Source organism: Nannospalax galili, unplaced genomic scaffold (genome assembly GCF_000622305.1).
Source record: "Nannospalax galili isolate Female #2095 unplaced genomic scaffold, S.galili_v1.0 scaffold25, whole genome shotgun sequence".
Taxonomy (NCBI): domain Eukaryota; kingdom Metazoa; phylum Chordata; class Mammalia; order Rodentia; family Spalacidae; genus Nannospalax; species Nannospalax galili.
This window is the reverse complement of record NW_008355642.1, coordinates 5,289,734-5,300,324: the sequence shown is the minus strand read 5'-3', so window position 1 is coordinate 5,300,324 and position 10,591 is coordinate 5,289,734. Positions and strand designations below refer to the sequence as shown.

General features: G+C 37.1%; 1 protein-coding gene across 1 annotated transcript in view; it reads left to right on the top strand.

Annotated features, from left to right (window-relative positions):
* Nucleotides 1-10,591, top strand: part of Tbc1d8b (TBC1 domain family member 8B) — an 84,178-nt gene that overhangs the window by 61,991 nt on the left and 11,596 nt on the right. Inside the window, exons 15-19 of the mRNA XM_008852983.3 lie at nucleotides 5,359-5,427; nucleotides 5,586-5,826; nucleotides 6,570-6,635; nucleotides 8,044-8,127; nucleotides 9,955-10,011. Coding sequence (XP_008851205.1) covers nucleotides 5,359-5,427; nucleotides 5,586-5,826; nucleotides 6,570-6,635; nucleotides 8,044-8,127; nucleotides 9,955-10,011 — 517 coding nt within the window. The remainder of the gene's footprint in view (nucleotides 1-5,358; nucleotides 5,428-5,585; nucleotides 5,827-6,569; nucleotides 6,636-8,043; nucleotides 8,128-9,954; nucleotides 10,012-10,591) is intronic.

Sequence of the window (10,591 nt, the reverse complement as noted above, 5' to 3'; positions counted from 1 at the left end):
CCCAATGTGGGTCAGAAGTTTTCAGACTTTCTCCTTAGGTCTGGAATCTTCTAAGAATGATTTTGGCCTCAGGAACTTGGGTGTTGGACAGACCTGAGACCCCGGCAGTGGCCGCGCCACGGAGGGATGCAAAGGCATATGGGGTGGGAAGAAGCCCCAAGATTTCCCAGGGAGTGGATTGAGGAGCTGGGGTGTACTGGATGCAAAGGATCAGGGGGAGGAAAGGGAAGCCTGGGAGCCCCAGAAAGAGGCTGTCAGCCCCAGCAAGAGGCTGGCAGGTGTTGCAGGACCAGGGAAGTAGTGGGAGGGGAGGGTGGGGCCAGGTCCAGAAGCGGTGCCCCTGGGGCCCAAGAAAGGCATTAAGTTGGTCTGGGTGAGAAGGGTCAGGAAGCAGTATTGGTTCCCCCGTGTCTGGGGCCCCAAGTCTAGGGATGGCGCAGGTACCAAACTAGGATTAGCGAACAGCGGGGGAGATGGAAGGGTGAATGTGACTTGGGGAGTCAAGGTGTGGAGGGCTGCGCTATAGACTTACCCCAAGAGGCCTGATGATAGGAGTGCAGGCTAGGAGAGTTAGCCGGTGGTGCAGGTCCCGGGATGGAGAGAGAGGTGAGGGCGGAGCCAGGACCAGAAGCAGTGCTCCCCAAGAGGCATGAGGATAGGAGTCAGGATTTGTTGTTTTATAGACTTCTGTGCTTAGAAACCAGGTCCTTAGAGATGCAATCTAGGAATATTAACATTTCTAAGGATTCCAGGTTTAAATTTCAGTTAAATAATTCAATAATGTTATTATGATGTAGTTACTATAGAATCCCCTTGTTTTTAGCTTTTTAAAAAATCGCTGATTATATATGCTTATTCCAAATAATTCATATATTATAGAAATATAAAAATGAAGTTTTCCCATATAGGAGTAACCACCTCAAAATGATTTGGTGTGTGTCCTTCTAATTCTTTCTTCTGTATAGTAACGTAATAGAAATATATGTTTCTGGGAGAGAGCATTATGATTTTAAAATGAGAGCACACATTATACCAGTATCTCAAACATAAGTAATGGTCATTGCACATCAGTGCAGTTAGATCCAACTCACTCTTTTTAGTGCACAAAGTAAGGCATCATGGTAAAAATATGCTATAATACTTAAACTATTTGTCATTGATGTGCATTTAGCATTTCTCCTTTTTATTCTTATAAACACTGTAATATTCTAGTTCACATAGTCTTTTTATTAAAAACCTTTTTTAAATTTAAGTTTTTATTGATGTGTGGGCATGCATGTGTGTGTGCACATGCAAGCACACACACTCAGGTTCATGAACATGTGGGGCTCAGTGTATAACTTTCAGTAGTTGGCTCTCTTCTTCTGCCATGTTGGCTCCAGGAATGAAATTCCAGTTATCAGTTTTGTCAGGAAGTGTCTTCACCCACTGAGTCATCTCACCAACACTATATATTCTTTTCTCTTTTTTTCTTCTTGTCTTATCTATCTTCATATTATTCTTACTGTTTGTATTCTTTTTTAATATTTTATTTGTTATTTCTATTTTATGTGTATGCGTGTATTGCCTGTATGTAAGTGCACCTGTGTCGTGCAATGTCTTGGAGGTCAGAAGAGGGTTTCGGATTCCCCTGGAACTGGAGTTAAGTGTGACTTGTATCTGTAACCCCCACTTGCTAATATCCAACTGAATTTCTGTACAACCAAATTTGTATTGAATGCTATCATATTGGGATTTAAGCAAAACACATTTGTGACATGCCTTTTCAGTAATAGTGTTTTCTAGAGAGATGGCTCAGCACACAGTGCTATTTCAGAGGATTTGAGTTCAGTTCCTAGCACCCATGTACTTTATATAAATTTTTATTTTTAATATTCATTTTTTGTATCTGACTTGTCAGATGCCCTTTAGCTAGCATTTATAGTTTTCATCATGTACATCTTAAACATTCTTATTGGATTTATTGTCTCTTGATGTATTTTTGTGGCCAAATTGAATGAGGTCTTTTTTCTTTACATTTTCTAATTCTTTATTGCTATGAATGTAAAGGCTCTTGGTTTGGACTTTTTGCACTGAATGCAATGTTTTCACTGGGTTTTCCCAGTGTCCTCAATAAACAGCATATCATTTCCAGTCTTAGAGTTTTAACCCTTATATTTATACCTCTCTTCTTTCATGTGTATTATTCCATCATCTCAAACCTTAAAAGATTATTGAATATTAGCAATAGAAGTAGACTTCTTTACCTTATTTCAAAATTTGATAGGGATGCCTCTCATATTTTATTACTATTGATTTTTGAAGAATGTTCTTTAACAAATTAAGGAAATTCAATTAAGTTTCTAAGATGAAAGTCTAGGGATTTAGTTCAGTAGTGGAGTGCTTGACGAGTTTGCACAAGGCCCTGAATTCCATGTGCTGCACACAAACATACACACACTCACACACAAACACACAAGTTCTAACTGAAATTTGAATTAAAGTATTAAGACTGAGAGTTAACTTTGAAAGAATGAATTTTGTATCTTGAGATTATATGGCTTTTAACTTTATTAATGTGGTAAATTTTATTAAGGAATTGCTAACATTGGAATTCCATTGCATTTTTGAAATTATCTTAATTGGCCGTAATATTCATTAATGTTCTGCTTTGATAATTTTACTAAATAGTTTAGTAAGGTTTTCTGCATCAATGTTAAAGTTACATTGATTTAAACATTTCTTTTTGTGAGTGCTAATTTTTATATCAATTTTGTTTATGTCATAGTATGACTATTATAATGGCCTCATATTTTTCTAGACTTTGAAATACCTTAGATTATATAAGAATTACCCATTACTAGAGCATTTAGGAAAACAAGCCTATAAAAGCATTTGGGTCTGTGGCCTTTTGGTAATAGTAGATCTTTGAGTCCCTTTTCAGTTCTGTCTATTCAAATTTTCAGTACTTCTGAGTTACCTTTTGTCATTTATATATTTGTGGGGAATTATTTGTTCTGATTTTCAAACATTTTCACACAAAGCTTACAGACTTCACTCAACAACTATTTAATGCTACATTCTGTATGATGGACACTATAATGACTTCCGTCTTAATATTTTATTTATGTGTATGAATGAATGTATTGCCTGGGTGCATGTAAGTGCACCTGTGTCATGCAGTGCCTGAGGTGGTCAGAAGAGGGCATTGGATCCCCTGGAACTAGAGTTACAGATGGCTGTTAGCCACATATGGGTGCTAGAACCTGGGTTCCCTGTAAGAGCAGGCAGTGCTCTTTACTGCTGAGCTATCTCTCTAACCCCTACTTTCATATCCATGATTATATTTTTGCCCTTTTAAAAATTGTACTACAAGCTGGGTGTGGTGGGAAACACCTTTAAGCCCAGCACTGGGGAGGCAGAGGCAGGGAGAACTCTGAGAAATCAAGGCCAGCCTAGTGTACATAGGAAGTCCCAGGGGGGCAGCTGGGGCTACAGAGAGACCCTGTCTCAAAACGACCAAAAATAAAAATTATTACATTTATCTATTTGTGTATGCAAGGGGGAGAATTGTGTGCCATACATGCAAGCCAGAGGACAACGTTTGGGACAGTCAGTTGCCTTTTCCTTGTGGGTCCTGGGGATTGCCACCATGCCTCACGTTATCAGGTGTGGTGGCAAGTGCCTTTATCCACTGAGCCATCTTGCTCAGCCAATACTTAATGATTTTCTTCTGTTAGATGTTTCTTTGTGATGTCTTTTTATCACATCTGCCTAAGATCTATTTTACTTTTTTCAGTTAGTCATCTTTTCTTTGTTAAGTTTGGTAATTCTTTTTTAATTTCTATTCATTCTGGCTTTCATTTTTACCCTTGATATTAAATTTCTTAAGGACTGTAATGTTTGAACCATTAGTGCTTGTTCTTCATGTAGTAGGATGAAGTCACTGATTTTCTTTTTTAATTGAGCTTTTAAAATTTCATACATTTCCCACTCAAATCCAGATCCCCTCCCCCATCCATGCATTCCCCTATCCCCCCAACTGAACACTATGCACTCCGCCATACATGCTGAGTCCTATTCATTCAGGTGTTTGTACCCAAATGTCCTTCAGTGTAAATGTGTCCACTGTAGTCTCATCAGCCCATCCAGTGGTTGTATGTAATTTACACTCTCCCTCACCCAGCAACAACCAGTCTCAAATAGTTCTCCATCTAGTGCAGGCCAGCCAGCTATTTCTCACGCCCCCCCCCCTTTGGGCCCTTGTTTAGTTGAGCTGACATGGGTCCTGCATTCAACGCCACCACTGCCGCAGCCCACATGAGCAAGCCTCCAATGGCCTGGAAGCCTCTACCTCCTTATGTTCATGAACCAGCCCTGGCTCTTACAATCTTTCTGCTTCCTCTTCCACAATGGCTCCTGAGCCGTGGGTGGGTGAGGTTCCATATAAGAATCCCATCCTACACTCTACAGCCTCTTAGTCTCCAAAACTTGACCAGTAGTGGCCTTCTGTGTGTATCTCACTCTGACGTACAAGGAAGCCTCACTGGTGAGACTTGAGGGGTGCATTAGCCCTCGCTCTACTCCTTATTTTGCTATGTTCCATGAGCCTTGGTTGTAGAGATTCAACTGCAGATGTGTCACCTAGTAGTACTGGGCCTCTCCTAGGTAGGTGTATGTTCTCTGTGCCTGACCAGATATGCAACTCTACAGTAGCCTACATCTGTTGCAAAAAGAAGCTTCTTTGATGAGTGCTGTACAGCATGTTTGTCACTCTAATGGAGGTCACTTCTATCTGGCATGGCTTTCCCTGCCAAGCAGCTCCTAGGTATACATAGGCATTAATGTTCAAACACTCTATGTGCATTTCTCATAGGGTTTCTAGGGCATCACTTTTCCCTCTAGGTTTCCTAGCCCCCCAAGATTCACTCATCTCCACTCTTTTCTCCCATCTATCCTCCCTCCTCCCTCCCTTCCTAGTCACAGTACCCCATTAAGCTTATTCTTTCCCAGATTCAATTTTTTCAGGCACAGAGGAGATCTACAGATACCTTTAACGTGTTTAATGTCAGCCTCACTTGATGACTTACTAAATTGCTTCTGTAGCAAGAGAAGGATATGCTGAATGCAGCAGTACTGTTGTTTATTATTGAGTGGTTGTCCCTTGGGTATGAACACATGATGATCAAAGTACATATCAGAACAGAATTGAACTCTAGACTATGTACAACTTTTTAAAAGGGTAAAGTAGGTTCATTTATGTAGTTCATTATTTCTCTTGAAAGTTATGAGAAAAATATTTTCTTCTGACAGAAGTGAATTCAAAGAGACTTTCTATACAGAAGTATTATATCTAAATTGCTTTTGATCTCTTTAAAGTTGCGTGTGGTATCACAAGATGTGAAAATGAAACCTCATGAATTGGATGAACTTTATGTCATCTTTAAGGTACTGTGGTTCTACTTTAAATGAAAACTAATGATCTTTTAGTAGAGTTTTATCACACTCTTAAATATTTTTGTCTTTTTAACAGACATGTTTAAAGCAAAAATCTTTTATTCTGTTTTTCTGATTTGATGTCTTACATTTTTATTTGTTCTTTATAGAAAGAACTGTTTATATCTTGTTACTGGTGTTCGAGCTGTCCAGGATTGAAGCACCATGACCCCAGTCTACCTTATTTGGAACAATATCAGATTGACTGCCAACAATTCAGAGTATTGTATCACTTGTTGAGTCCCTGGGCTCATTCTGCAAACAGAGACTCACTAGCTTTATGGACATTCAGATTGTTGGATGAGAATTCTGATTGCCTTATAAACTTCAGAGAATTTTCCTCTGCAATTGGTAGGCTGATGCCTCATAACTTTTAAAATCAAGCATAAATGCCCTCCCTTGAAAGTAGTTTAGACATACTGTATTACCATAGATTATATTGTCTTCAACCTTAGTAATCACTAGCCTTTTTTTAATGTGTTTGTTGCTAACCTCAAACATATTGATCTCATTTTGCCCCAACCCTCTCAGAAAAGCAAGCTGTTAAAGGTGGATGTTTTATGGTTAGCAGGAAGCAAGAGAATGTCTGTTTTTCCACTTTCAAATGAACGGATGCAACAGGACATTCCCCTTCAGTAAAAATCCAACTACATACCCTGTAGAAGTGGTGGAAAAATATGGAGAAAATGCATTAATATGTCATGCTTAATTTGTTTCCTTGTTTCCTATCACCCCCACAGCAATAATTTCTTTTCAAAGGTTGTCCCTTGAAGATAAGTTCTTTCCTAAAACGAGTCCTAACACCCATTCAAAAGGAAAAGGGAAATTTGAGGTTGAGGAAAGGAGCCAGTCAGGAGCATTTTAATCCTTTAATGGATGGAATATTTTGGTTACATGTGTGAAAGAGAGAAACAGTGATTGTTTGACTGTTAGCTTAAGTAATACAAACGATGTTGTTGTTGAGACAGGCTTTCATGTATAGTAAACAGAAAGTTTTGAATCCTAAGTCCTGACTAGTATCTGTATCTTAGAATAGTGGGAATTGATTGAATGTGTAGGTACTTGATTTTTTCTAATTAAATTGTATTGAACAGATATAATGTACAATGGAAGTTTTACTGAGAAACTTAAGCTGCTTTTTAAGCTGCATATTCCTCCAGGTAAGTATTTTTTAAATATTTTATGTGTATGTTTTGCCTGCATGCATGTATGTATACCATGTGTGTGCACTGCCCATGAAGTCCAGAAGAGGGTATTGAAGTCCCTAGAACTGGAGTTACAGGTAGTTATTAGCTACCACATAGGTACTAGGAACCAAACCAGAATCCTCTACAAGAGCAGCCAGTGCTCTTAACTGCTCAGCCATCTCTCCAGACCCTCCAGGTAAGATTTCAACAGTTTTCAATGTTAGACAGTAATAGTTCATTCCACTGTAACAGACATAATTACAGATATTATCCCATTTTCTCAAATGATTTTGATTATTTGCCAAACATCACATAACTGATAACTTGTACAGCTGTGATTCAAGGAAACTAAGGTCTGACTCCAAAGTTCGGTTTTGTTCTATTCTACCATATTTCCTCAAAGTCTCCATGCCATTTCAGTTTATCTAAATTAATTTCGACTCACCTAGAGTATTATTTTCCAACACATCTCTACTCTGAAATAATCTTTGACTTTAAACTGAAGAAACATTGCAAAAAATAGCTTGGGTTGGGTAATTCATGAAAACAAACAGCATCTCATAATTTGTTTAAAGCTATCCTAGGATTTCTTTTAAAGATGTTTCAGGTGCAATCATTAGTTAACAGACCAGCAAACTGAAAACGTCTTTAACCCTTTACCCACTCAAATCAAAAACAGTGTTAAAAGAAAAAGAGAAACCATATCATAATATAATTATAAAATAATTTGTGTTATTAAATTAGGTTGCCATTAAATTGTTTAATTTTTACATTTAATGCACTGTCAGTAGGGGTATTAAATGTGGGGAGATGTGTTCCTATGAAATTGCAGGCGGGAAGTAAAGCACATAGCTTCATGTTTTCCATATTTATCAGTGTGAAAGTTTTAAATAGCTGGGTTTCCATGGTCAGAGATTTTTAAATGCCAGATTTTCTTATTTCAACTTATAGTAACTCTTAAAAAATATTAAAAAGCAAGTAGGCATGCTCCGGTGCATGGCCCTACACCCATGCACACACAAGGAGCACCAAGTGGACTCTGGGTTTTTTAAAAGAGCACGTGAATTAGGGAGGAAATAGCGGTAGGAGGATAGGGGAGGCAAGGAGGAGAGAGGATGAGGTACATTTAGTCAAACACCTATGTGTGCATGATTTCTCAAACAGTAAAAAGAAAAATAAGGAAGTAGGGGAAACAATAGAACTCAACGTGATCAAATACTTACAACAAACAGCAATATTGCTTCCACATTTCTTTATGTGCATGTTTCTTATAGCTCTTATAACAATGCTTTAATTTCTGCTCTTATATTTACCTGAGCATTATGAAAGCCATCTGTGTCCTTCATTGTTAGCAAATATGATTTGGGTTACATATTTTCAGCTTATACTGAAGTGATGTCTAAGGATTCTTCAAAAGGAGATGAACTTTCCACAGAAGAATTGCTTTATTTCAGTCAGCTCCACAGTAAGTATTTGTTGAAATGTCTAAGTGCATTCGTGCCATTTCTCTAGCTGGTCTCAAACTCCTAGGCTCCAGTAATCAGCCTGCTTCAGCCTCCCAAGTAGATGACACTACAGGTATTTGCCACAGTGCCCAGCTAATTTAACTATTTTGATGATTGGTTGTGTGTAGAGATCTTTCTGACTTAGGTTCATTGTACCTTTTATTCTTTTGTACTACAATAGACTTTAACATAACCCTATAAACATCTGACCCATTAACAAACCTGTGTTTAGCAGCTTTAATATTTTTGAAATTTCTTATTAGAGAATTGGAAAACACATTTTATTTTGCTTTAATTGAGATAAAGAAAAAATTCTAAGTTGTATCAGATCATATTTATGCTTTGGTGAAGGACAATGGAGATGATTTGATATTTGATGATTTAAAATTAAAGCTTTATTTAAGCTAAATATTTTTAATTTATATTTATTTATTTTTATGTATATAAGTAATATGCCTGTGTGTGTGTAAGTGCACCCATGTTGTACAGTGGCTGAGGAAGACAGAAGAGGGTGTTGGATTCCCTGGAACTGGAGTTATAGATTTATAAACGATACTTATTTGCCATGTGGGTGCTGAGAATCGAACCAAGGTCTTCTGCAATAGCAGCCAGTGCTCTTAACTACTGAACTATCTTTACAGCCTCTGTAAATACTTATTATAAGTCATTGAATGTGTAAAAGGTATAGGGACGAGTCTACTTTTCTGACATAAATTGGAAGTGATATTCACTTGTTTCATTTACTTCATTTTCATAGATGTGCAATGGTCTTACAGTGGAAGGTTTGTTAATGTGTCTATTTGGTTACTATAAATAAACATTAAAAGAACCTCAAAAGTCATTTGTTTAAGTCCGTCTATTTTCTACTGAGCCCAGGAAGAAGGCATTTGTACAGGGTTTCACAAAGACTTGGGTCCGCACTCAGGATTTATGAGCTCATTTCTCTGACTTCCATTATGTATGGGATTTCTTCCCAACAATAAAAGTAATGTAATTAATTTGAAAGATGTAAAATTAAAAGAATTATTACCCACAAATAAGTACTTAAATTTGATGCATTGCCTTGTAGGATTTTTAATGAATTTATTATTTTTATTATATGTGTATGAGTGTTTTGCCTGCATATAGATAAGTGCACCCGTGTCATGCAAAGCCCACAGAAGCTAGAAGAGAGTTTCTGATCTCCTGAAACTGGAGTTACTGATGGTTTTCAGTCACCATATGGGTGCTGGGAACTAAACTTGGGTCCTCCTCTGCAGGAGCAGCAAATGCTCTTAACTACTGCGCCGTCTCTCCAGCCCTCTAAGATTTTATTATTTATTGTTATTTTATTGAATTTTTGAGATTTCATACAATATAACTTGATGGTATTCAGATCCCCTCCCCTATCCCCACCTCCACTTACTGCACCCCCACCCAATTTGATGCAATTCTGTTATGTATAATAAGGCCTATAGAGTCTAAGTTGTGTCTCCAAATGTCCTTCAGTGTGAGTCCATCCACTGGAGGCTGGTTAACCTACCAAGAGTCTCATCCTTGAAAGAGACTGTCTCTGTCCCTCCTCCCTCTAGGATTTTTAATGTGACTATTTCAGTAGTGCTTTTTTCTTGTACTATTATTTTTTAATACTTTGCATTATAATGCCAGGAGGTCAGTTCAGCTGAAATTGCTTTGGTGAATCAAAACAAACATATGTGCTTATAAATATTTGTACAAAATACTATTTTCCTTTTAAAAGATATTTGTTATGTATTTTACAATATGCAATTGCCCTCTTTTCCCTTTAGTTTCCAAGCCTGCGAATGAGAAGGAAACAGAATCAGGAAAAAATAGTCCTGAAAAAGGTAGTATGATAATAATCTAGGAATATCATTCAATTTACTAAATTACTGCTTCTATAAATAGGGGGAGGAGATAGATTTCTTTAAAGGCTGGAAATTTGTCCTGATATGAAAAATTTTTGTTATGTCATGTTAGTTTGACAGTATGTTCTTTCTTATCATGATACTTAAGTCTCAGAAGTTATAAATATATAATACTAAATGATCCATATTCCTTTTATCATTTAGAGATTTTATTTTAATAGCAAAAGTAGTAGGCAATGCTGATCACTAAAATTCAGACATGTAGCTTTCTTAGCCCTACCCAATCCAACCTAGAAGTAAAGGCTGAGAGCATTTTGGCTATATCCTTTCCAGACCAATTTCTGTGTATACATAAACATATGTAGACCTCTCTCTTTAAAAAATATTTGTAAATGCTGTTCTATTGTTTGCTGGGTTTGATTTTGTAATATATCCTAGATAATTGTCCATGCCAGTACATTTGGATCTACTTTATCCTTTTGTAAAAGAAAACATAATATATTATTTATTTAATTGAAAAATTCTTTAAACTACAAAGAGCTTATTATCCATTTGAATT